Below are 26,699 nucleotides of genomic sequence, written 5' to 3' on the forward strand. Positions count from 1 at the left end.
ATCTGGTACCGGGGAGGGCTGAGGGGTCTGCTGGGCTGAATCTCACATGTCTGGTGGGCTGTGAATCCATCGGCTGCGTGTGCATCCCAGGCTGTGCTCTGATGAAAGAGGCAGGAACGCAGCCTCAGTGGGGAAGAGGCTTTTAAAGGGGAAAAACTGTTTGAAAAACAGCAAAGAGAAAGGAGGGGAAAGCATTCTGCTGGGAAAGGAACGTAAGCGCATTGCTTCCTTGGAGGTCTGGGAAATACATTATGCAGAGCTCCAAACAATGTTTGCCAGCAGCAGTCTGCTTAGATGTGTCCATGGGGGTTTCCTTGTGTTTTTTTCTTTCTTCCTTTCTTTTTTTTTTCAAAATAGCCAAACTCTTTTCTTTTCTGGGGCCCATAGTGATCTGTGGCTCCTGAGCTTATGCTGGGAACTGGTTTGTATTCACACTGCTGGTACTGAGCTGTGTTGGGGTTGGGGAGCAGCTCCATGCAGGGTGTGACCAGATCTTCCTGGGAGGAGAAGGGGTTTGGGCAGGGTACAGCTGGGATCTATGCATGGGGGTAGCCCTGAGCTGTGGTTTTAGGATCACAGGAGTGGCATGGTGCAGCTGAGCAGCTCTCTATGGACTGTGTGATGCTGCTGGGTGGCCTCGAGGGATGGAGGTAGGGCATCATCGGTTTCTTTCCCTGAATGCTTGCAAAGCTTTTGCTGGGTTTGCAGGAGCCATGCAGGGGCATTGGAGGGTTCTGAGCGCTTCGTAGGGCTCACAGATACTTGTTTGGGTGTGTTGGCAGTAGCTGCTGTCTTGACAGTGTTCTCCCTATCTCTGGGTGCTTGGCTTGGCTCCATGTTGCCCCACACAGGGCTCCATCCTGCTCTTGTGGGTTCCTGGTTATGTGGGCCTCTGGTCTGTGGAACAGGGCTTCACCAAGGCCTGCCAGGCTGAGGCTGTGTCACCATGGGGCTGTGAGGATGTGAGCATTGGGATGTCTTGCTGCTGCTGAGGTCAGGTGCTGGAAAGACATTGAGGAGCCAGAGCACATCCAGAGAAGGGCAGCAGAGCTGTGAACGGTGTGGAGCACATTTCCTATGGGCAGCAGCTGAGGGAACTGGGCTGGTTCAACCTGGAGAAGAAGAGGCTCAGGGGAAACCTCACTGTCCTCTACAACTCCCTGACAGGAGGTTGTGGTGAGGTGGGGGTTGGCCTCTGCTCCCAGGTAGCTGTGGTAGGATGAGAGGTGATGGCCTCAAGTTTCACCAGGGGAAATTCAGGTTGGATGTCAGGAAGAATTTCCTCTCAGAAAGAGAGTGATGCAGTGGCACAGCTGCCCAGGGAGCTGGTGGAGTCACTGTCCCTGGAGGTGTTCAAGAACTGTGGTGATGTGGCACTGAGAGATGTGGTCAGTGGGCACGGTGGAGGTGGACTGGGGTTGGACACGGTGCTCTGAGAGGTCATTTCCAACCTTAACGATTAGATGATTCTATTGTACCTCGTGAGATCAAGCTGTGGCGTTTGCCCCAGAGCAAACAGAGGTGTCCCTGAGCTATACAGCTGCATCCAACCCCCACTGATAAGAACATCTCCTGGGAGGAGTGAGGAGCAGAGGCAGGGTCAGGGCCGGGTGCCTGCGTGGCACCAATTACACACCCATGAGGGATGCATTTCCCAAGGAGTGCTGAGGTTATGCAATACTTCGACTTTGCTCTTCTGACACTTCCACCGTAGAAATTTTTCTCTCTGCTGGGAGATTGCATGGCCCCATGTTGAGTCCCTCATCCCTCCGCTGTGTTTTTCAGGCTTCGACCGCTGGACATCGAGTTCATGAAACGCCTGAGCAAAGTGGTCAACATCGTCCCCGTGATCGCCAAAGCCGACACGCTGACACTGGAGGAGAGGGACTACTTCAAGCAGCGGGTGAGGGGCCAGGAGGCTGCGCAGGTTGGGAGCTGAGCACTGGGCTGCCAGCCCAGCATTCCTCAGCCGAAGCGCTGAGCGATCCCGTGCGCAGGGAACGGCCTTCACTCTTCCTTATGTTTCTCTTGGAATTTTGTCAGTGCGGGATAAGTTCTGAGCTCGTGGCCTCGGGGCCAGTTTCTCCTGCCTCCTTTGTTGCTGCTGTTGTTATTTTCAGGCTGGTTTGTTATATTTTGGGATGCTGACGGTGGTGCATGTAGAGGCTGTAAAAGCCTTCCTGGGCGGCACCATGCGCTCAGCAGAAACTGGGCACAAATGTGTGCGTCTGCTCAGCTCAGCTGGGCCACATCTGTGGGGAAGCAAGGCATGAAATCCCCTTGATTCTGTTGGTGGGGAGCTGAGGAGGGGCTGTCTGAGTGCACAGGAGCAGCGTGCGTGCTTTCCTCTGCGTGCATACAGAACTGCACATGGCCCAAATATCCTGGTGTAGTGCAGGGGATGGCTGAGGGCTGTAGGGCACAGAGGCAATTGCTGGGTCTGGAGGACCAGCCAAAATATCAGTGTTTGACTGCTGGGCATTGCTGTGACCTGGTATGAGCTGAGCCGATGGGATGGGATGGGATGGGATGGGATGGGATGGGATGGGATGGGATGGGATGGGATGGGAGCAGCTCCTTTGCCCAGGCTTTCATGTCTTTTCATGCTCTACTCTTCCCCTCCCAGATCACGGCTGATCTCCTTGCCAATGGGATTGATGTGTACCCTCAGAAGGAGTTTGATGAAGATTCTGAAGATCGGCTCGTGAATGAGAAATTCAGGGTGAGTGCATGGCATTGCAGCTGGATGTCTGTGGCTGAGGGTATGCAGCTCCATGTTACCATGATGCCCAGGGATCCTCTTGCAAAAAAGGAAAGCAGCATGGCTCAGGACTTTTCTGAGCAGCCTGGTTTCCTGACTGTTTTTTCAGAAGGAAAACGTAACCTTTCTTTTGTCTGCCTTCAGGAAATGATCCCATTTGCAGTGGTGGGCAGTGACCAGGAATACCAGGTTAATGGAAGGAGAATCCTTGGAAGGAAGACCAAATGGGGCACCATTGAAGGTAGCTTGTCCTTGCTTCCCTCCCTCCTGAGCCCATCTCCTGCCTTGACAGAAGGTGATAAGGTCCTTCCTTATGGTTGGACTGGATGATCTTACTCTTTTCCAACCTTAATAATTCTATGATAATGATTCTGTGAATCCTCCATGCATTTAGCAGTGGGATCTCATCATTCTTCCATCTTCATCCCATCCTTTTTTTTTTTCCCCTCTCCCATTTTAAATTATAGTTTGAAGGCTCCTGGCTCCAATCCATCATCACATTTCCCTGCTCCTGCCTTCTGGCAGCCAGCTGACACATCTCCAATGCCACCCTTCTGCCTTCCTCCCTTTTATTTCAGAGACTGCTCTCATTTATGATTCTTTTTTATAGGATTCCCGTGTTGAGGGATTGCTTAGCAAAGCTGCCAGAAAAATTGGTGTATTTTAAATCTCTGCTGCCCTCTTGTGCTCTATCTTTGGAAGCTCTGAGTTTAATGGGGTTTGGAGTGGTCGAGCGTGGGTCTCCCATGCGGAAGGCAGATGCCACATGAGGACCCAGTGTGCCCATGGGCACCTTGCAGAGCAGTGTTACTTGTTGTCCTGCCATTTCTGAGTTCTCTTCAAAGTTTGCATGGAAAAACAATGAAAAAAGGGAGTCGATGCTCTAAATTCAACTGCCTGGTAAACTGAGAGCTGTTGTGTTCATTGTGCTGGTGCAACACCATTTGCTTTTCCCCCCTCCCTCTTGCAAGCACTCTACCCTTGGACTAGGTCTCTGTCCCCATTCCCCACATGCTGGTGAAGCCCCATCACACCCTCCTGCCCCAGGCAGCTGCCACACTCATGCCATGGCTGTACACTGATGGGTTTCTCTCTTTCCCTCCCAGTGGAGAACACGACACACTGTGAGTTCGCCTACCTGCGGGACCTCCTCATCAGGTTGGTGGGATTGCGCCGAGTCCCATAGCTTTGGTCACCAGTTGGCATCCAAAGGGCAGAGCTCAGCCCACCAGATGCAGCCTTGCTTTGCTTTGCTCCTCCATCCCTCTGTGCTTCCCTCCCAGCCCTCGGTGGGATGGCCCCATGCCGTGGGATGTGGCTGCAGGGGGCTTCTGGACCCAGCTGCCCATAACTGCCTTTGCTTCCCTCCTGCATCCTAAAGATGTACCATTAACCAGGGGTGTAAGTGGGGACAAGACTGGAGAGAGGGCTGGAAAGCAAAAGGTGAGGTGGCAGCCAGGGTTGGCACAGTGGGTGTTATGCCCTATATGAGATGTGACCACCCCATGTTTCTGTTTCCCATAGGACACACATGCAAAACATAAAGGATATTACCAGCAATATCCACTTCGAAGCCTACAGGGTGAAGAGGCTGAACGAGGGCCAGAGCTCGCTCTCCAACGGCGTGACCGACAAAGAGCTGGTGGCTAACGAAATGTAACCGCCTCGCTGTGTAGCCAGGACCTTGCTCGCTCACGCTCGCTATTTCTACCCCCCTTCTCCCTTTATTTTTATATAAATCCTCTGCCACTGTCCCTCTTCCCCCAAAACCCCCCACCGATGTTAACTGACCAAATAACCAGATGCCGTATGTTGTACAGAGGGGGGTGAGTTCCCGTCCCCCGTTGCTCCCCAGCCCTGGGAGGGGATGGAGGATCCTCTGGCCATAGGGCTGTATGGATTTGGGCTGTAGGGCAGCAGGGGCTGCGGGGTCTCAAGGTGCAGTTGGGTCTCCTGCCACCTCTGTGGCCGTGCACCCAGGGCAGTTTTCCAAAGGCTGAGTACCTCTGTCCCACGTCTGTGCCATTTTTCCTCTCCGTCCATTGGAGGCAAGGGCTGCTCTGTGTCATTGTACCCTCCAGAAGCAAAGCAAGGTACGATGGTGTGAAGACAGCAAGACAGTGCCATCCTTGTCTCCTGCCTCCTCCTCAGCAGCCCTGCAGCACCAGCCCTGACCCAGCCCCTCTTCCCTGCCTACATGCAATAAGCTGGGAGCATTGGGGCGTTACCTCGCCTTGCAGCAGCCCGGCTCTGGGAGAAGTGCCTTTAGGACTGTTACCTTGCAATAGTGCAGAATGGGGGCCGGGGGTTGTGTCCGGAAAATGCTTGCAGTGCTTTGCAGAGACTCCTCGTCCCTCTCACTCGTGGCTTGGCCCATAGGTATGGCTGGGTTCCTGTGGGCCCGCATGTATTTATTTTCAATCTGTAGGGTGTTTTATTCCACGGACGGCTCAGAGTGTGTTTGAAGGGGCTGAGAGTGGAATGTCTGCAAAGCGGTGCTGGGAAGTGGAGGTTTGTCCTGTCTGACCTTTGTCATAGTGGGCTTTTCCCTAAGTCAGAGGAGGCCGTTGGGTGTTATTTTTCTAAACATACTCCTTTGCATCCCGTGTGTGATGTCTCCGTAACGCACTCCTCCATGTGAATAGCCCTGTGCACAGGGCTGTGCCCACACCGCCTGAGCCCTGCATGCCCACATGCATGAGAGCAGCCTGGCCCTATGGCTCTGCCCCACACTTTGTGTTTCCGTGGACCTGCAGGAAGAAGGACCTTGTGTGGGTTCTGCTGGGGAGCACTGCGTGGCCCAGGAGCCCCGCATCCCCCTGCCCCTCTCCTGGTGTCAGTTCCATCCATCTCTGCTCTCCTCTATGGGATGAAACCTCATGCAAATGGCCCTTTTTTTTTTGGCGTGTAATAATGGCAGCTTGGCCCACCCTGCATTCTCTGTGGGGCAGAGGAGCAGAAGCAGCTCTCACCCTGCTCAGGTTGCTCACATACTCAGTGAAAGGTTAGGAGGTGCTCTGCTCTCCCCATAGCTCACATTTCCCCCTCTGCAGCAGCACTCGCTGAGCTGCTGAGGAAGCACAACCATTTACATACTGACTTGCTATATTTTAGCAAAAACAAAATGTATTTACTGAAAAAAAAAAAAAGGTGCATTTCAATTGTTACAAAGACTTCAAGGGGAGAAAATCTCCTGCGCGAGGCACTTCTGCAAATGTCATCTTAAATTCTTTTCCCTCCAGCCGATCTCTCAAGCTGGGCCAGGCGAGGCACGCTGCTATCTCCCTTATAACCTGGGATCTTTCTCTTTCTTTTGGGGGGGAAGGAAATGAAAATACAATAATAAAAAGAACGAACTTCATCCAGATGTATTACAATGGCCTTTCGGGGGTTATAAGCATTATGAGAAATTTAGTCCTTTTTTTTTTTTTTTTTTTTTTTTTTTTTTTTTTTTAATTTGTATAAATAATAGTGTTTAATATGTATTTCCCAAAATAAATGTTTTGAATGCAGACGGGAGGTGGCTTGTTTGGAATTGGCTGTTCCTTGGGGGCAGGGATGGACTTAATGCATGGATCCAACCGGCTTTTGAATGGGGCTGTGCCCATTTTGGGGGGGTGGCTCAATGCATTGCTGACCCCTGAACACCATAGGACTGCAGCGGGGTCCCATGCCAGCACCTCCCATGTAGGTATCTTACTTGTGTGCTGTATTTTTTCTCCCCAAGGTGCCTGAGCTGCATGCAAATCAACAGGGCAGAAATCACCTTGCTTTGGGTTGGGTTTGAGTTCCCTACAGGCGTGTGGGGTGCAGGGCATCTTTAGGGACCTGGTTTTCTACTGGCACCTGGGTTGTCAAGGGAGACGTCCCTGCCTATAGCAGGGGGTTGGAACTAGGTGTCCTTAAAGGTCCCTTCCAACCCAAACCATTCTGTGATTCTGTGCACGGCATCCAGCAGTGTGCTGTCAGTTGGCTCCCAGCCCCATTGCAAAGCCCAGCCTGATGCCTTTCAGGGGATTTCCAAGCAGTGTGCTGTGATTTTGTGGTTGCTTTGGCTCAGGCACCACTCACCCCCAGTTCTGCTGCCCCGCGGGTCCTCACTGCTGGAACCACAGCCAGACCCCAAGCACAGCCTCTTTGGGGGGGAAAATCAACATACAGTTGTAATTACAAACATGGGCCGTGGGCTTTGCTTCTGGCAAAGCATCTGCAGCAGCTTTTCCCCTACGGCATTTTTTTTCTCTTGTGCTGGTGCTGCTTTTTACAGCTTTCTTGGGTTGGGGCAGGGGCTGCTCTAGGGCAGATGCTGTGCCCTGTGCTGATGCTGGATAGGAATGAGTTCTTGCTGCAGGAAAGGGGAGGTGGAGATGGCTCCTGCAAGACCTCAGCTCAGGAAGGGTTTATGCAGTGAAATCTCCCTGAGTCTCCCACGAGGGGCTGTTGGGGGGGAGTGGGAGGCACTACGTGACCAGGTTTCAGTCCCCAGTGGTCTCTGGGGTACGTGTGCTTAACGATGCTGTAGTGATAGAAAGAGCCTTGTGCTAATGGCTTATTGAGTGGCCTCGCTTCAGCAACTGAAGGAAATGAAGATGAGTGAGAGTTTAATTACCGCAGTGATGGGCACCCGCTCCTGTTTGCTTTGCTGCAAAGGGGGAGTCCCTGAGCACTGGGGGGTTTGGGGGTGAAACCAGAGGGGATGGAAACCCAGGAAGGAGCTGGGGCTGCTCCTGGCCCCACGAGCATCGCACTCGACCCAGCTGCTATAAATAATATGAATAAAAGGGAGCATCAATAATTAAAGCAGCTCATAGCGAGTGGTTCCTGAACCGTCTGCCTGATTTAAAAACTAATTACTTGGAGGGTAATCACCAGCACCTTGTGCCTAGGAGCCCAGAAGCCAGCAGCACTGCTCAGGGGATGGGCATTTAGGATCAGCCTTTAGGATTCACTGTCCCACGGGCTGCACCACCTGCACAGTGCAAACAGTGCTGATGGATATCAGGGTTGTATCTCCTACACCAACCCCTCGTGCTCATCATAACCTGCACACAACCACGTGGGACCCATCCTCGTGGGAGCTCCTTTTGATGTGCACTGTGCTGTGCAGCAGCAGGCACAGCGTTGGATTTCTGAGCTCTAAATGCTGAGGAACTGCAGAGCTGCAGTCAGCAGCCTGGGGCTTTGATCAGCCCTCTGGCTGCAACAGAAGGGAGAATTTGTCCATCCGTCCCCACCTGCACTGCCCCAACCCACACAGCTCTGAGAACTAGAGCAGCAGGGTTTGCTCCCTGCACATGGCGTGTCTGAGGCTGCAGCTCCCTGCTCCACGTTTGGCTGCCAACTCCTGATTCTCACCACTGTGCTTCGTTGCTTCATTTAGGAAAACAGAATAATTCATTTCAAACGTCTGGGATTCAGGAGCCTTCCACCCACAGCCCACAGTATTTTCTCATTAACATTACCCAGCTAAGCTAAAAACTGCCATTTCAAAAGTCATGCTTCCATCAAAGGCACATTACCAGCTGCCCAGGGACTCCAAAAGTTTACTGAAGCTTAAAGACATACCTCACAGCACGCAGTAATGAGCCAAATTCCCTCTTCTTATACCTATTGAAACCATCTTTTGTGCACGTATCTGTCCCCCAAACCCTCAGCAGCAAAAGGTGTGGGACTGCTGCAGAGAGATGGAAAACCCATACGGTTCCTGGCCAGCTCCAAAGAGCATGGCCTGGGGCCACCCCAGATCTGCATGGAACAGGAGGGATCCCATCTAGCAGGGGAGAAATCTGTCTGATGGATGCTTAATTCCCAACCTGAGCTCAGACCAAGGCTCATCTCCAGGACAGGAGCAGACTGGAGGGATGCAGATACAGGAGGGGCTCAGCATTGGCTCAAGGGCACAGCTCTGAGCATTGCAGCCTGCAGGAGCAGCATGCCTTGGGAACAGCAACTGGTGCTGCTGTGTGCATTGTGTGAGCCCCTTCCCTTTTCTTTGGCATTTCCCTTTGCTTTTCTTCATTTCCTCACATTCTCCACCACGGATCAAAACTTGCCCAGAGAAATGTGGCTGCCCCATCCCTGGAGGTGCCCAAGACAGGGCTCAAGGCAGCCTGACTTGGTGTGGGCAACCAGCCCATGGCAGGGGGTTGGAAGTAGACGATCTTTAAAGTCCATTTCAATCTAAGCCATTCTATTACCTTTCCCCCAAGCAGAGGGCTGTGCCTGCAGCACTTGCTGTAGGGGCTGCAGATACCCATTTCCCCATATTCATGTCTGGAAAGCCCTATGCTATGGCTATAAGTACCCTGTCTATAGGATGTGCTTGGAGGACTCTCATACATGTGCTCACCTGGGAGACCAATGCGTGGTCACTTTGTCATCACATCTGGGCGTCCACCAGGCACTGGATGTGCACCCACACAACTCTGGATCCTCTTCAAAGAGAAACATAGAAGAGATCGAAGTGTGAGCCCTACAGATGTGATGCTGAGCCCTGCAGCCATGATGCTGAGCCCACAAGGTGTTCCAAGCACAGTGACAAGGTCAGGCTGTCTCCAGGCACATCCACACCGCCTGCAATGCGTGTGCGATGTGTGATCAGACAGCTCCCATAACCCCAGTGAGCACTCAAAGGAGAGCTGCTCCCCAGACACTATGGGGACGATGCTCTGAGCTCGGTCTGCTCTGATTCAGTGTGTTCAGATCAGTGTAACAGCTCTTGGTGAGAGAAACCTGCTGTATCCTCAAGGCAAGTGTGTTTGGGCAAAGCAATAAGAGAGACTTTAAGAGGTTTGGAGGTTACAGTGGGAAATAGCAGTTATTCCCAATAAGCAGTGTTAAATGAAGTGCTTCTGACAGTAGCCTGAGGCAGGTTCAAGAGTTTCAAGATTTGCAACTAAGAGATTAACCAAAATAGATGTCTTATTACAGGCAAGTTTGTATCTAAATCATTTAAAGTGCCTTTAGACGCTGTAATGTTTTTCCTCCTAAGTGCTCGTAGTATATCTGTAGCATCCTCCTGGCTCTGTGCACAGTAATGAGAAAGACCTTGATCCCAGTGAGTCCCTGTGCTGGGATCTGGGCAGGTTGGGTTTGGCATGGAGGCCACCCTCTGCACAGCCAACGGCTTTGTGAGCGCTGCTAACGCACGTTGCAAAAGCACAGTGTGAATGGCAGCGCCTCTGTGAGCTGCGGAAGTGTTGCGTTGTGCTCTCTGCCCCTTTTTTTTTTGTTCATAGGTGGATTTTGCCCGGCCCTGAGATCTCACTCGGCCCTGAGCACGCTCTGCATTGCAGCTGTATTTAATGGGAGCTCTGTGACAGTGTTCTTATTGCTCTTGGGATCTTCATAGCCACACATTAAAATACTCGCTTTCTGCAAACGCATCTCAAGCTCACGACATCAAAATACCATGAAATTAGCTGTAAAATTAGGCATTTGGAAACGATGTGTTATTGTTTTGGAGTGCTGGCACTGCCCTGCCAAGCGCCTGCAGTGCTGCTGGCAGAGCCTGGTGTTGCATGCATGGGGAGCAACAAAGCTGCAAGCAAGGGCAGAGCACTGGAGCTCTGCAGGGTGTGCAGACAGCCCTGGGATCATGCTGGGTGTTGCAGTAACCCCAAACACGTGCGGTGTGTGAGGTGTTGGGGTGCTGAGCAGAGCTTTCTCCAAAGGGAGCCTCAAACATTTGGGTCGGGATCCTGCTGGGAGGAGGGGCAGGATCTGACCTGGATCGCAGGGCCGACCTCTCGCTGGATTTTTGGCAAGACGGACATTGATGTAACATGAGGTTTTAAACTGGGAAATGTGAAACAGCTGCTCTGGTTGTAAGCAGGCCAGGAGCTGAGCGGAGGGCAGGGCCTGCGGGCTGTTCAGTTACAGGCGTTGGCAAACAGGAGACTCAGCTTTTTCTACCAATGGCATCAGAAGGAGCTTCAGGAGCTTGGGACCCAAACACAGCATGGGGAGATGGGTGGGTCTGGGCGATGTCTGTGTCATGAGACTCTGAGGAAGGTGTGAAATGAAGGGGGGAGCACAGAAAATGCATGGCTTACACAGGGGTCTACGGGAGGATGAAACCTGAGGGCATCTTTGCAAGGGCTTTTAACTCTGGAGGGAGAAACCTGCAACCCACCCTGGTTGGGATGCAGCAGGCTTCACCATTTCATTAGATGAGCATTGAAATAATTTCACTGGGAATGTTCTCATTCTTCGTAGAGCGACAGAGTTGTTTTTGTGGCTCTACTGCTCTCACAACCTCAATGATATCTTCTGCGAGTGCTTTTCTCAACTTAATTATGCATTAAGTTTACATAAGGCTTTTTCTTTTTTTAATCAGATTTAAACCTGCAGCCTTCAGCAGTGCTGACTCTTGGATGCTGCCAGGACTGAACCAACCTTCCCACCCTGCTTGTTCCTTTGTCCTTTATTTGTGACCTTGCTAAACAAGCAATCCTTAGACCTTTAGGTGCTTCTCTTTCTTTTAGATGCCTCTTTTCTTTTGGAAATGCCTCTCTTCTGCTGGAGATGCCTTCTTTCTCTTTACTTTCCTCCTGCTTTGCTCTTTGGTTTTCCAACCATCTCCCTGGGGGTGGCCAAGCTATAGCTTTCCCTCTCTGAAGACACCTTGAAACCAAGGATTATTGTCAGATTGCACACAGCTGCATTACCCAACTCACACGTTTCTTCAAGGCAAGCATTGTTTGCAAAGTAACTTGGCAGCCTTGTGTATTTTGGATTTAGGCATCCTAGTGTGTACGCCAAAGCTAACAGGCATTAATTAGCCGGAGGACTGGGGCTGTAATGAGGGCAGTCACTCACACAGGTTGGCATTTTTATTTTAAATGCAAGTAATTAAAGAAAAGAAAAAAAAAGTGTTGAAAAAGTCAGTGTTGAAAGATGTATAAATAACGTACCTTGAGTGAGAGTTGGGAGAAGAGCCACGAACTGCCCTGGTGCTCAGCTATGGGGGATTATCACTGCAGTGGGAGAAAAGAAGAACGGTTTAACACAATGGCAGAGGGAAGGATGGTGTGAGTTGGAAGAGCCATTGAATTTGGAACTGCTGCGTCCGTGTACCTGCAATAGGAGGAGGTGATGGGCACGTGGTAGAGGTGGGTGCAGAATGCAAATCAAAGCAACGCGCCGCGCTTTGCCTTCTTCATCATTTTATTTAAGCTGAACGTTGTAGCTCATCACACGTGTGAACAGTCTCCATCCTCAAAGCCAAGCAGCGGAATCCCCGCGGTGCCATCTGCTCTGAGCTCCTCCGCTGACCCCTCCCGTGCGGCCATTTCGGGGTGTGCAAAATCGATTTTCTATTCAGTCTCTGTGCCAAGAGAAGATGGCGGCACGGAGCTGTTCCTGCCAGGTCCCCGTCTCCCACTGCTGCCACTCGCCCCGATGCCTCCTGCTGAGCAAAGCCAACGAGCAATGAGGGGTAGGGTGACCCCTCCTTGGGCACCAGGACCCCCGCCCCCCTTTGTGCGCATTTTCTTTTAATTAATTAATACCGCATTCATCATCACTTAATTCCCGTTTCCGTAGCACCCGGGGAGGGGGGCTGCTGGTGAAGCTGGCGCTGAGGTGCCCACATCTCCTCCCTGCGGATCTCAATGAGCCCCCAGCACAGTTTGGGACCGTTCCCTGCAGCCCCATAACAATTCAATCCAAGCTGGTTTCCCATGTGCTGGCGCAGAGCCTGTACTGAGAAAGCCTCACATCCCCACTGTGATCTGGGGATCTCAGAGCAGGAGGTGGACTGCAGCCCTCTGTGCTCACAGCTTCCTCTGTGTGCAGCACAGAGATCTCCTTTCTTTTTGTGCCTTAAGCACAACCTGTAGGCACCTTTGGTGCCCTGCACTGTGGCCCTGATGGGGACAGTGGCCAAGGAAGTGTCCAGGGTGGCTGAGCAGCGGGGCTGGGGCAGAGCAGCCAGGAAAACAGAATGTGTGAGCTACCCTAGTGCTTCTGGGGGCAAAATGGAGCACCAGGCGAATGTGTCTGAATATGTTCTATAGCATACTGAACCAACATGACTTAAGGAGGACTGCATGCAATGGCAGCATGGCTCTGTGATGTGCACTGGGCTATGGAGACATCTCCCTATTTTTTAGGGAGTTTCCCCCCACTGTTTAATGGGGACACATCCAAACCTCATCCACTGTGCGCCACCATTGAGCTAAGGCAGATCCACTCAAACCCATGTCTGGGGAAGGTGGAAGGGAGGGAGAAAGGACAGGAACAAAAGCTGCAGACTCTCTGTTGGGACCCCCATGGCTTGGTGTCCCCGCGGTGCCGCCGTGCCCTTCCCACTGCCAGCCAGCACTGCAGCATCACCAACATGCGCCCGGCCCGCGTGACTCGCATACGCAATGCAGCCATGCTTAACAAGCGTGAGTAATTATGCCATGTGAAGGGCTGGGGTGTGGGGGGCGGTCAGAGTTGTGTGTGTTTTATGTGTTGCTTTCTTTTTTTGTTGTTGTTTTTTTGCATTTTCTCTGATTGTGTGATTTTTTTTTCTTTTCTCCCCCCACCCTTCTCTTCCAACCCTTACCCCGCGTTGCTGAACCTTGGCCAGATCTCCGGCGGTGGCTTTGGGAGGGCCAGGGACGTGGGGGTCAGTTGGCACAGCAACTGCTACTCAGGGACAAAAGGAGGCTTTCGTGGCGGCGGTAGCAGCTGCTATCCCGAATAGCAAATCCACACGGCTTGGCACCACTCCAGCTTCCTTGAGGGTTGCAGAGGGATGGTGTGTTGGAGGGTAAGACTAGCTAATTAATCTTCCGGCAGGGAACAATGTAATATCAGACAATTACAAAGACAGAATGAAATTACTATAGTGGGAAGGCTGGCATACGAATTTCTCAAAGGATCCATCCCTCACCCGCTGCCGTGTTACTTTATATGCGGGGAAAGCGCCGGCTGTACATGCGCTCCTCTGTTGTGTTTTTGTATGAATTGCATGATATGCTGGAGAAGGGGTGGGGGGATCCAGGCTTGATCGAAGGAGCAAAAGGCATGAAGAGTCGTTCCAGGCAGGAGGGGTCCCACCAACCTGTCGGTGTGTCGCTGATGCCGTGGTCTCATGGGACTGAGTATTTTTCCCGTTTTATCTCTGATCACACCATGATGCTCAGTGGGGAGAGATCTGGGAGGAGAATCTGGCTGCTGTGCAGAGGAGGAGTCGCTGCCGTCCTTCTCGCATGGAGAAGCCCTCAAAGAGCTTTGGGAGCTGCTGAAAGTTATTGGGGAAACACACCTACCAGCTCAGTGGCAGTAATTGCCAATAATTAGCTGTAATCACTGCTAACTATAGTCGGTTGCTGTGATGAATAGGGCACTACAAGCCGCATGGTGTAGGCTCCCCGTCTGTTTATTTGCAGTGGGGAAAGAATTAGGGAAGTCTCATTTATCCTGGAGCACAGGAAAGTATTGGTGGGAGCTCAGCCTGTGCAGTATTATCACAGGAAACCACTCCTCCTCCTCCTTGCATGGCACCCGGGCTGAGCTAATGACTCTCCTCCCTCCGCATCCCTCTCCCAGGATGAGGCTTAATGTGATGGGATCTCTGTGGCTGCCATTAAGAGCCAACATGTGAGCAGGACCATTCCAGATCTCTGCAGCATTGTGCATAGGGATGTCTCTGAGACAGGTTTGGAGCAGCTCCAGCTCTGTCTGTGCCTCCCGAGGAACTTGGGCAGGTTTTGTTTGGTGCCTCCATTCATCTGCTGGTTCAGGGCTGATGTGTAAGCACTGCTGTGAACCCCTCTCGCCCTTCTCAGCTGCTGCACTGCCACTTGGCACTGAAGCTATTGCAAAGCTTGGGCTGAACAAGCTTTTATTTCTTTAAGGGCATCATAATGCCAAGTGTTGAGCTGGCAAGCTGGGATCCCTTTCCCAAGCTGTAGATGAGCAGCATGCCCAGCGCATGTCCTGCACCCTGAAAGGCACCCTGGTGGTCACCCATCACAAGTACTGATTATAACAAAACCACATTTCAGCATATTGGATATTGGTGTTAGAATCACAGAATCATTTTGGTTGGAAAAGACCACTGAGATCATCTAGTCCAACCATCAACCCATCACCATCATAACTGGAAATGGAATTGGCAATCAGGAATGGTGATGTTCCTATTGGGACTGCATGAGGGCCCTTCCCTGCCCTGTCCAGCTCCCTCATCTATGCCCAGTTCTGCTTTTGGTTCCACTTACATCCCAATCCTGAGTGATCTGAAATGTGCCATAGTCAATGATTGACACCAGAAATATTTCTGTAAAATAATGACTGCATCTTCTTGGCTTTACTTCAAAGTTTCCACTTTATGAATTTTTTATGGAATTTCTTTTACACAGAAAGCCTGTAGCACTGAAATTTTACCTTTTCAAGCTAATACAATATGTATTAAAAAAATAATAATAATAACAACTTTCACAAGCAGTTGTCTGAATGGCAGTCACGCAGTGTGGTCATGCTCTTTTGCCTGCTCGTGTTCATGCTGTAGGGTACATCCAAACCCTTGTGCTAACAAATGGCCCGCAGACACGAGCCCTGAAGCAGCAGAAGCTCCTTCATACAACAGGGTGCACGTCCCCTCCGGTCCTGCTGAGCCTCTCCAACTTTGAGTTAGGAAATTTAATTTGTAATAAATCTGCATTACAGTACAAGTAAATCTGCTTCAGTGGCTATAAAAATTAATTCCTTTATCCTAAACATTATTATATAGCTTTCAAAATGAATTGACTGTGGTTGGTACCCTAGTATGTGCCATTATTGGTAATTAGTGTAACAAAATAACATAGTTGTAATATTTCCTGTCTACCCCTCCCCCAGCTGGGAGCCATTTCCTATTAGAGCATCAGAATTGCAAATGCAAGGCTTGTATGCAAAGCACTCACTTTGATTTCTTTTTGTGTGTTGCAGGGCGATCCGTCCCTTTCTGTGTCACGGATTCTGGTTTTCCTGGCAGCTTTTCTTTCTGAAAAAGCTTTGGCACAGAGCACTGCTGGAGCCCAGTGCAGGAGGTCACAGCCCTCATGTCCCTGGGGCTCTTCCAAGTTACGGACTTCACCAATGGATCTCTTCTAAACCATCCCAACTGATTTTTTTCTTCCTGAAGTCCGAAGCCTTATCTTTCTCTGCAGCACAAAGGTTAGAAATTTGGTTCTAAGTGAACAAGAGCTGAGATTCTCCTGTGATCTTCTCGCTCTGGGATCCAGGACCCAATTCAAAAGTTGGATCAAAGGCCCAAGAATGAAGAAATGGAGAGCCAAGGGGAACAGTTCTCATGCTATCCCCAGTATACGTGTTATTATCTCGTAGGTTTCGATGACATGGCAGCTTCAGAAATCCGGATATATGCCCTTGACTTGGTCACCTTATTTATTAGAGCTGAAAAATGCAGGAACTAAGCGATAAAACTGAGTGAGAGAAATCTTTGCCACCCTGGAAAACATTCAAGATTGAGCTACAGCAATAATAATAATATCGGTACTGTTCTTGGCCCAGATGGGGATGTTAAATCATAATTTGAAATTCCAGCGAGTCACAGAGGGAAGGGGCTGCGCCAGCCGAAGCCTTTGGTTTGGTCCAAGCTGGCTTTGGTGGCTGAGCCTGGGGTTTTGTGTTTCGGTTTGCAGTTAGCTTAAGCCTGAGGACATGGATTCCCTCCAAGCTGTGTGTATATGGGAGAACTCTGTGCTGGAAGACGATACGTGGTGACTTCAGAGCTTTCTCCAGCGGTTTCTTTGTCAAGTGATACTGAAGTGATTCAAAACAGGATTTTGCTGGGAATTAACTGAAGTGGTGTGGTGTGTTTTTATGTAAAAACCCCATGGCCATGTCAGGTAGGGACCAGCAGTGCTGTGAAGCCACTGTCCCCATCTGTCCTGTAGGATGAGAACAGCTCTTCGTGTTTCCCTATGGCCTTCGCAGTGATGGCTTCTAGCCATGGTGAATATGGCCCTAGTCCTAGCCAGGAAAAAATGGGATATTTCTGCTTTTCAGTTTCCTGATTGAAAGCTCTGTATCTCAAGAATCTGTTTGGAATTAAACATTTTGAAGCCTTTCAACTGGTTTTTCCCATCCTCTTTCTATTGAGAAAAATGTGACTTTTCTGTGATGCCGAACATCTCTTTCCAGCTGGAAGTTTATTTTTCCTTAGCTGCCCCTTCTCATGTCACTGGCAGTAAATTTTGCTGTAGTCTTTGTGCATAGACTTCAAAATGCTCGGATTTTTTCATCAAAGCAGAAAGTTTCTGTTTTTCTTCATACGCATATTTCTGCATTTCTTCTGGGCTCCTCTCCTCCCAGCCCAAACCTTTGCATTGCTGCCAGTGCACTCATCACTCAGCTCTTTCAAAGGACCCATCAAAGTAATTCAGCTTCCTCCTTGGGGTGAGCCTGGTTTGCCTGTCTTTTAATGAATGCTATCACTTTGCAGGAGAAAAATTATGACAACAAAAGCCATTGAAAGTCACTTTGGTGAATAAGTTGGTATCGAAGCCGGTCTGGATTTAGATCTGCTGTTTGCATGAAAAGCTCTGCAATGTTTGATTTCTCAAATGAAACCAGTCTCGGAGATCCAATAAAACTGAAAAAGCATTTTGGGTCAAATTAAATATTTTATTTCAATAAAATCAAAGTATTTCCAACACATTTCTTTGTTCATTGAATATTTCATGAGATAAGCCTAAAATTAACCGCAAAGTTGTTTCTCAGTGGGGAAAATGTTGTGTTTTGGTGGTTTTTTTTAATAAAAAACATCTGATAAAAGTACTTTCTTATTCCTTTTCCCAGCATAATTTTTCCCCACACTGAGAATTCCTATGCAAAGCTGTGTCACTGCCTTCTTATAGAGGTGGTGCCTCCCTGGCGCTGATCCCCAGTGCTGTAGGGATAAAGATGAGTTCTTTCTGCGATACAGAGAATCATAGAATAGAATCATCGAATCATTAATGTTGGAAAAGACCTGTAAGATCCCCAACCCAACCCACCATGCCCACTGACCATCCCTCAGTGCCCCATCTCCATGGTTCTGGAACACCACCAGGAATGGGGACTCCATCACTCCCTGGGCAGCTGTGCCATTGCATCACCACTCTTTTGGAGAAGAAATTGTCCCAGATATCCAATATGAACCACCCCCTTCCTCCCTAGAGAAATAGGTCTACGTCATCTTTTTCTTTTCCCGTGCTCTTACTGCAGTAGTGCTGGATAAATAAATTAGACCAAGGCATGGTGATCGCTGCAGCACCTCCTGTTGCCCTGAGGACCTGTAGTTGCCCATGGCTCTTTGAGTCTTTCATTTCTCATACTACTTGCTTAAGGGACATTGGCCCATGCAACAAGGAGCCTAACAACTGCTCCAGTCTTCTGTTGTGCAAACGCATGATTTCCTTACCCCTCATGCTTACACTGAGAGATCTCCTATGAACTCCAGGGGACAGCGAGGCAAGGTTTGGAGGATCATGTTGGAATTTGTGAATGCCTCTAACCATGGCCTGGGTTTATGTGTGCATCATTTGTTCGGTTTCATTTTTAAAACGAGGAGATTGCACTTTGTTATTATTATTATTACATAGGCTACTTAGAAAGCCATGTTTGTTTGTGGCACAACCCCCAGTCTCTTGTCCAGACCTTTATTGTGGTAACTAAAAGGCTTGGCTGTTTGCAGCAATAATAATGAGGCAGTGCAGGCAGGACTGATACAATACAGATCAATTCTGTTTAATGGGGATCATTTATGCATGTGCTTGTCTGGCTGTATTTCTTCCCTGATGTTAGGCAGATGTGCCATTTATCTGTTTTCTTTGACCCTAAATCACAATTTGCTGCAAGTTTCCACTTCACAGGAGGTATGCAGAGGCAAACCAGCTTTGCTTAACCTCTCTGTTTCCACATTGTATTTCTGACAATGTAAGTAGTTTACTGGTCAGTGGTCAGACTGGTCAGGCATTGGCACAGGCTGCCAACGGAGGTGGTGGAGTCACAGTCCCTGAAGATGCTCAAGAAAAGGGTGGATATCACAGTGAGGGATGTGATTAGTGGTACGAAGAGATGGGTTGACTGTTGGAATGGATGACCTTAGCAGTCTATCCAACCTTAATGGCTGCACTGGCAAAAATCACCCTGTCATGGTTATGCACCCTCGAGGTTTGGGGTTTTTTTTGCTGCTTTCTCTTGCTCGTTGCTAGAATGGATGCAGACCTCCCAGGAAAGCAACAGGAGCCAGTGCAGGTGCACCCATTGCACGTCCAAGCACAATAGCAGTGGGATATTCCTCTGCTGATGCAGAGCTAACACCAATACCTCAGGCTGCAACCGGCGCTGCCTGAATGAGGGCAGGAGCAATGCAAACAATTTACTGCCCTGCTGCAAGGATGCCACAGCGAGGCCCATAAACGACCGCATAAAGGGAATCTGGGTGGGAGCTGGGAATACACTGACAAACACAATTCTGCCTTAATTTAATCGAACGGTCCATTCAGCAGAGAATATATTGTAAAGCACTCTCAGGTTGGATGGCCTCCTATTGTGCCTGGCCTTTGAAGTGCTGATTAGCTGGGCTGGGAACACGCTGATAAAAAGTTAATTTCTATTTGCTGTTGCTTTGTAATTGGATGAACACGAAAGCAATTAAATATTAAAACATACAAACAAATAACGAAGTCACCGTAATTAGCCAAAGTTTGATCACTGTCATATTTATTTAGAAGAAGATGATACGTCTCAGCAGGTGACATTTTAAATACCCTTGGCTGCTTTGGTGTTGTCTTCAGAGAATGCTGAATAATGTACAGAGGATTTAATTAAACCCCATTGTAAATCAGCTGTGATGACAGGGAAGTGACAGCCACATGTTGAAAAGAGAATTAGGCCACGGCAAGAGAGATTAATTAACTATTTTCTACAGAGTTCAATCTAGGTGGTGTGCCCTGACCTTGTCTGAGAAGGGGAACTTCCCTTTTGATTTGCTCTGCTTGAGGTCGGAGGCTGTGCTGCCACAGACAGAGGTGTCACAGCCCCTCCAAAGTGTGGCTGTGCTGTTTTGTGGGAGGGAAACTGAAGCACACAGTCCCAGCTCCCAGCACCTCTGTTGTCCACCAGGAGGATGGTGCCAGGTCGATGAGCCAAAACCAACTGGGAAACTGCAGAACACCATGCAGGGATCTGCAGGAGAAAGGCTGTGCAAATAAGTGGGATTCGTTTGTAGGGATCTCTGTGAAAGCACAGATTGGGAAGCCAAGTCCCTTGGATTGGGGATCCAAGCCCCCTGGGACACAGCTGGGAGATGGGGGTTGTGATGTGATGTAGGAAGCATGGTATGGGGTGGAAAAAGGCAATAGCAAAAAGGGAATGGTCAGCATGTGAGGTTAACAAGCAGCATTCACAGCTGAAAGTCATCCAGCCTATAATGCTCGGTACTAATTTGGTCACTACAAGAGTCACTGTTGGCTGTAGGTAGAGGTGAGCCATTTAGTGTTTGTGTTAGGTGAGGACTGATTGCTCCTAGAAGGAGGAACTGGGTATGTTGATTTTGTGTTCTTGGTTTGTGTGTTTGTTTTTTTTTGTTGTTTTAATCTCTTGTTAAGAGAAGCAGTGTTTTGGAGAAGAGGAGACCTCGCTGCTCTCTATAACTTCCTGAAGGAGGTTGTGGTGAGGTGAGGGTTGGTCTCTGCTCCTGGTTAATGGAGATGGACCTTAAGTTGTGCTGGGAGAGGTTCAGATGGGGTACTGGGAGAAATTTCCCTCCAGAAGGTGTGATGAGACTTCAGCACAGCTGCACAGGGAGATGGTGGAGTCACCATCCTAGGAGGTGTTCAGGAGATGAGGCACTGAGGGGTGTGGGCATGGTGGGGGGTGGACTGGGATTGGTTGACAGTAATGTTTCTATGATATGAGAAAGAAAATGTGTGGCTGGCATAGCCAGCTGAACACCTTCAGTTAGTGAAAGGACTCCCATGCAGGTTGCTATGGGATGATATTTAATAGAGGATAAAATGCAACTCTGAGTGTTGCAGCAGTGCAGGGGGAAGTTGGGCTGGAGATCCTTGACTCAATAAAATGCCTCCCAGACCTGCAGGCAGCCCCTGCCCTGAGTTTCACTTTACAGTTAGGTGTTGTGAAGCATCTTGCAGCCTCCAGCTGTGAGGTAGAAGCTTAAAACATGGACAGATGCTGGGTGGTGGGGCCGGCCTGATGCTCAGACATGGAGTGGTTTGGTCTCACTGAGCATTCCATTGAATATTCTACAGGGCTGAGCACTGTGGACCCACAGGGAGGATGAGCAGAGAAGATTGATGCCATGGCCCCTCCTGCCCAGGTAAGGTGTGCCCACCTGGGATGGCAGCACACAGCTCTTGCTGCGGGAGATGATGATGATTTACACATATGACTTTGCACTTCAAAGCCTGGTTCTCCCCCTCTCTTACCAAAGAAAACTGGGAGGGATAGTACACATTGCAGGGGAAAAAAATAATTTTATTCCTAGAGGTGCAAATTAATTGATTCAGCCCAGGAAAAAGACCTGGGCACTGTTACAGCCATCTCCCTGCAGGCATCTCCTCGGTGCTCGGGTCTGATCAAAAATGCAAATAAGATCTGAAGAGGTGGAAGAGATGGAAAGTAATGAGGAAATGTAATATTGTCATGATGCAAACGAGCAGTACTGCTGTCTCTGAATACAAAAAATAATGATTTTTGAACCTTGAAATGGTCTTGCAGTTCTGCTGGATGTATGAAGCAGAATGGCAATAGTGATCGTGAGCTGGGAAATTTCCCATTAGGGCAGAATGAATGGCTGCACCAGCCATGGAATGGGATTCAAGCCTTTTCCCTATTGGAAAAACTGCACCCCAAACTTTGGGATGCATTGAACCCTTCTGGCTTCGCTGTGGCCATCCCTCGGTCTCCCATCTGCAGGAGAATAATTCCACCCTTCCTCATGGGGCTGTTGTGAGGCAAATTAATGTTTGCAAACCACTCGGATGCTACAATAATAAATGCTGGGAAAGCCCAGGAGAAAATTAATAGCTCATTATTTAGAGCAGGACTTCAATTGCATGCCATGCACAGGACGTGGAGCTACGTGTTGAGTGATGAGGATAAAGAAAAATATTGAATAGCTGCTCATTAGGAGAGCACTATCCATCTGGTGTGCGGATGGGGCTTTTTCATGCAGGAAGTGGTGCGTGGCCATTGTTAGCCAATGTGTTCTGATGGATCTATGAGAGGGAATGGGGTCAGGATTGGGTGCACAGCCCAGATTTTGGCATTTTTCTACTTCCAAGTGCTTGACTGCAACCTGACTGCTCTTTCAGCACTGGGATTGGGTTTAATGTATAGCAAAGAGATAAAAATGCCAGTAGATGGCACTCAAGAATGTGAAGCATCATTCTCGGGTGCGTGAGAGCAATAAAATGTGTTGTTGTGTACCACAAATGGCTTCCTCTGCACCGCTCCTTTCTGCCTTTTCCTGGCCTGTGAGCTCAATGAACAGAGCAGAGAAGAGGCAAGGATGGAAGCACTTGTGAGGTGCTCTGTGCTCTTCTCTGATCTCAATTTTCTTTTTACCCTTTGGGTTTAAATTAAGTCTGGAAATCCTGGGCTGTGTTCTCCTCAGCTGACCCCCCTCCCTTTTTTTTCCCCCCATGCTTTGCTCACAGCTTGTCTGTAAAATGAGATGAGAACTTAATTTGAAAGCTGAAGTTAATTGACCTAAATAAACTAAGAGCCTTCTGTTGGCTTTATGGGTGGAGAAACCTACATGACCCTAACTCTCCTCAGCCAGAACGGTTTTCATAGTTCAAGCTGCTCCTGTTTACTAACAGCTTTTGTGGCATAGCACTGTTTCTGTCGTTCTGAAATGAGTGGGGCCGTGTCCTCATAGCCAGTCACTGTGGTGACTCAAAGGTCTCTTTGCACTGATGCCATTTTTCTAGACCACCATCCCTGTACTAGGCTGCAGGATGCTCGACTCGCAGTGATGCCGTAAGAGGGGAATCACATGCTTAGATCCAATACACAAGAGCGTTGGGGTGTGCCAAATAAGAACACTTTGCCCAACGAGAGGTTTTACTGAGAAATCAGTAGGAGCCAGGGGTGGGAGGAGGTGTGGGAGCCCTCTGGTGGTGAAGATTTCTTGGTGTGTGTTAGGGAAGATGAAACTGAACTAAATGCACATGTACACTTCTGTACTATATATATTCATATGGATGTGACTTCCTGCTTCCAAACCCCTGCTGTGTGTCAGATGACACAGCATTTGCCCTTCCTCAAGTGAATCAGCAGGTGGAGAATTGCTAATGTACTTCTAAACCTGGTTTGAAGTGACTTCCCTGGCGTGTTAGCTCAGTGCTGACAGGTCACCAAAATCTGCTCAGAAGGAGATGGCAGAGCAGCTCAGCAGGAGCATGAGTCCCTCTGTGTTGGCTGTGGAGGTGTTTTGCAGGGGAATCATGGAATGGCATTTGGTTTTCTTGAACACCAGCAGATTCTCATGTGCCTATTCTCCAAGCCTGTCCAGATCTCTCTGAATGCTCTCTTTTCTGTTTCTGCACCACTCCACTTGGTGCCATCAGTAAACCACTGAGGGTGCACTCAATCCCACTATCTGTGTCATTGCAGAACAGCATCAATCCAACATAAACCCCTGGGGGGCACCACTTGTGGACCCCCCCCCTCCACCTGGTTGCAGAGCTGTTAAGCACAGCCATCTGGCTGTAGCCATCCAACCAATTCCTTAACCAGCAAATACTCCAGCCTTCGCATCCATGTTTTCCCAATTTAGAGATAAGGATGTGGTGCAAGACCATGTTAAAAGCCTTGTAAAATTCCTGATAGACAATGTCAATTGCCCTTCCTTTGACAAACTGGTGTTGGAACAAGGGGATGTTGGGAACCATCAGAGTGATCTCGGCTTTGGTTTGGGTGGGAAACTCTTCTGCAATAATTATTTCTATAAGCAGAGAATAGGAAGGGAGGTGCTGGGCTGCAAGATGCTCAGCCAGGAGACAGGGGGTGGCCTTCCTTGGTCACTGCTGCTGCTTTTTTAATATTCTTGAAGGTACTGGGAGAGAGAGCACTGATGTCAGGGTTGGCCTGGGGTGCCAACTTTGTTCAGATGGAGCTCTGGGCTGTTCTTCAGTTGTAGTCTTATGGCAGGACTTAATGTGACCTCTAATTAGTGGTTATGCGAGTACAAGGGCAAATAATTGGAGCTAAGGAAGGTGCCTTGCAGGAAGTAACAGATCTATTGTGCAGTGTGGTCTGGAGACCTGATGGCACCCTCAAGATCCTTGCATCCTGCTGGGTCTCCTGAGAAAAACATGAACTGCCTCCAATCTCCTTGTGTGTCAGTGAATGTAGAAACACCTTGGCTGTGGGGAACAAAGTCCCAGGTGTGCTTCCTGGGCTGATGATGGCACCTCCATGCAAAGCAAAAGCAACATCTGCTTCAGAACTTTCCTTTCTTCCATGTGTTATTGCAGGGAGTGAAATAAAAAGAAGCAGAGCTAGGCAATGTCATCTGCTTGGAAAGCTGGGCCAGGCCTTGTACCTGTTGCTGCAGGGACATCGCTCTGTGACAGTAATTGCAATAATTAAAGCCCATTGTAATGGAGGTAAAATCACTGGCCGGGGATTGTCACATCAGATAGCAGTGGAAAACAGATGTTCCCCACTACATTTGCTCTCTAAGTGGAGGCGCAGCAGATGCAAAACAGCATTAAAATGGTATCATGGCTGTAAATACAGCTCCTAATTATTGCACCAGGTAATGTCAATTGCAATATCCAGATTTCTACCAAGAATGCTTTGCGAGCAGGTGGGATGTACAAAGTCCTTAAAAAGATGGATTTGTAGGGGTTTTATTTTTTTCCCCCTCTCCCTTTAATACAGTGTGTGCAAGCTTGCCCACTTTGAGCAGCAGAGGAGGGTGCCACAGCCTTTCTGTCTAGGGTTTCTTTGGTACACGGTGCTGAGAATTACAGCATGGAACTTCGGGGATGGGGAGAGGTGGGTGGAGAAGGAATGGGGATAGAATGAGCAGGAAGGGAAAAAGGATGCAGAAAGACTACAAGAGATCCATAGCCAGCCCCGTAACCCCCAAGGGGTCAGCTAAGGGCACCCCAGTGCTGTTTTATTCCTCCATCCCTGCGATGTCTTCAGCTGACCCCTGGAAAGTTATGGGGCTGGCTATGGATCAGAGAGACTTGGGATCCTCCTGGCTGTAGCAAGTTTGAAATTTCTGCTTGGTTCTACTGCTGGAATGCAACAGGGTGTGCATGCAGCCTGGTGGAAACAGGTGAGGAGCAGGGATGGGTTTGCTGTTTGCACACAGCATGAGAGCTGCAGCCTGCAAACGGAGCCCTCCCACTTCCCTCCTGATCAAATTAGAAGAGAATAACAACAAGTGCATTAACTAATCAAACCCTTGTTTCAAATAGATTATTGTAAATTGCAACCATAATTCTACTGATGGCAGCCATCTAAAAAGAAAATTTTAAAAAGAGTAGAGCCTCCATTATAATAAGACAAATAAATAGGTGCTGTTCCACCCCGTCCTCCTCTGTGGGCAACAGAGTAAGGGGTGAACCTGGGGGAGGTGGAGCAGCTGCTTGTCTCACTGCTGCTTGCATTGCATCCTGGCCTGGGGCAGCTTCTGTGGGTTCTCCTAATGCCAGCAGGCACTTCCCTGCCTTGCTGTGGGCAGCAGCCCTGTGCACCTCTGCAGCAGTTTCCCTGGCAACAGAGTCCTCCTGCCTGCAGGCTGCAATGTTAAAAAATAAAGCAAGATGACACCACAGCTCCTTTAAAAAAAAAAAAAAAGAGAGAGAGAGACAATATGCTGTCCCCTTTTTCCAGCTCCTGTGGTGCTCTTATGGGATGTCTGAGCATCTTTTTGTGCAGGGAGGAGCAGCAAGTACTGTGCTGTAGAGACTCCCACCACCATGCACATGACGAGAGCAGTTATCTCACTGAGGGTTTTCTGGTGTCCTGGCCATCCCTATGGAGCTTCTATGCTGCCTGCAGTAGGAGCTGTGGACCCATGACCTCACCCCAAGGCTTCTGCTGAAGGCTCGTACTGCTATGGGGAGATGCTTGATGTGTGTTTCTTGGAGTTGTGTGGTCTTGTTTGGTGGTGGCTCAATGAGGAGCACCTCTCTAGAAGGGTCTACGTGAAGTTAACCCTGCTTGCTGCCCATAGCAACAGGGCTTAATTTGTTTTTGTCTTGTCCATCTGCTATCTTCTGGAGGCCATGAGTAGCTCTTGTTGGATGGATTTCCTGCTCATCTTCCTGCTTTGTCTCTACTTCTCCCTCGGTGCATTATTTTCCTCCAAGAGTGCTGGCTCAATCTCCAGAGCTGACCACCTATTTCTCTCCTGCTTTTTGGTAGTTCTCCCACGTGTATGAGTTCCTGCAGTTTGTGAGAAGTAGCTCTGGAGATTGGATGTAACTGCTAACAAAGCACCGAATCAGTTAAAGGCATTTACTCCTTTCAAAGAAAATGCAGCACTTTGCTTTGATTAATGTTCCTTAGCTTCTACTTTGAGCAACTCATAGACAAGGCAGAAGCGGTTTTTGGTCTGATGGCCATCAGGAGGACTTCTCATCTGATTTAAGAACTCACTAACTAACCAAAACAAACCTGGAACATGTAAGGACTAGAGAGCTTAGGCAGCAGAGCAGAAAGCTCTCAAGTATCCGTTGCTTCTTGAAAGCTAGACACAGGTGTAGACACTTGCAGAGATTATTTGTACAGGTTAATCCCAGTGGTGTTGGAGACTCTTGTTTCCCATCCCACACTGTCTTTCTCTGTAAGTCTGTGAAGTCTGTTAATGCTAAGACCTTTTATTCTGTTGATTTTGACCAGCCCTGAACTCCTTTTTGGAGCTGCTTTGGGTAAATCCTGCGGATTTTACAAGGTGTCTTTC

At 49.1% G+C, this 26,699-nt stretch overlaps 1 protein-coding gene across 5 annotated transcripts in view; it reads left to right on the plus strand.

Annotated features, from left to right (window-relative positions):
* SEPTIN9 (septin 9) overlaps window positions 1-6,280 on the plus strand; it is a 95,122-nt gene extending 88,842 nt beyond the window's left edge. For all 5 annotated transcript variants that reach the window (XM_042833263.1, XM_042833265.1, XM_042833267.1 and 2 more), the window contains 5 exons: window positions 1,786-1,903; window positions 2,627-2,722; window positions 2,906-3,002; window positions 3,868-3,919; window positions 4,286-6,280. In XM_042833263.1, the coding sequence (XP_042689197.1) occupies window positions 1,786-1,903; window positions 2,627-2,722; window positions 2,906-3,002; window positions 3,868-3,919; window positions 4,286-4,421 (499 nt within the window). In that variant the 3' untranslated portion in view covers window positions 4,422-6,280. The remainder of the gene's footprint in view (window positions 1-1,785; window positions 1,904-2,626; window positions 2,723-2,905; window positions 3,003-3,867; window positions 3,920-4,285) is intronic.
* Window positions 6,281-26,699: the final 20,419 nt, after the last annotated feature.

The sequence above is a fragment of the Centrocercus urophasianus genome, unplaced genomic scaffold (genome assembly GCF_019232065.1).
Source record: "Centrocercus urophasianus isolate 14NV4802_14NV808 unplaced genomic scaffold, USGS_Curo_1.0 seq_41, whole genome shotgun sequence".
NCBI lineage: Eukaryota > Metazoa > Chordata > Aves > Galliformes > Phasianidae > Centrocercus > Centrocercus urophasianus.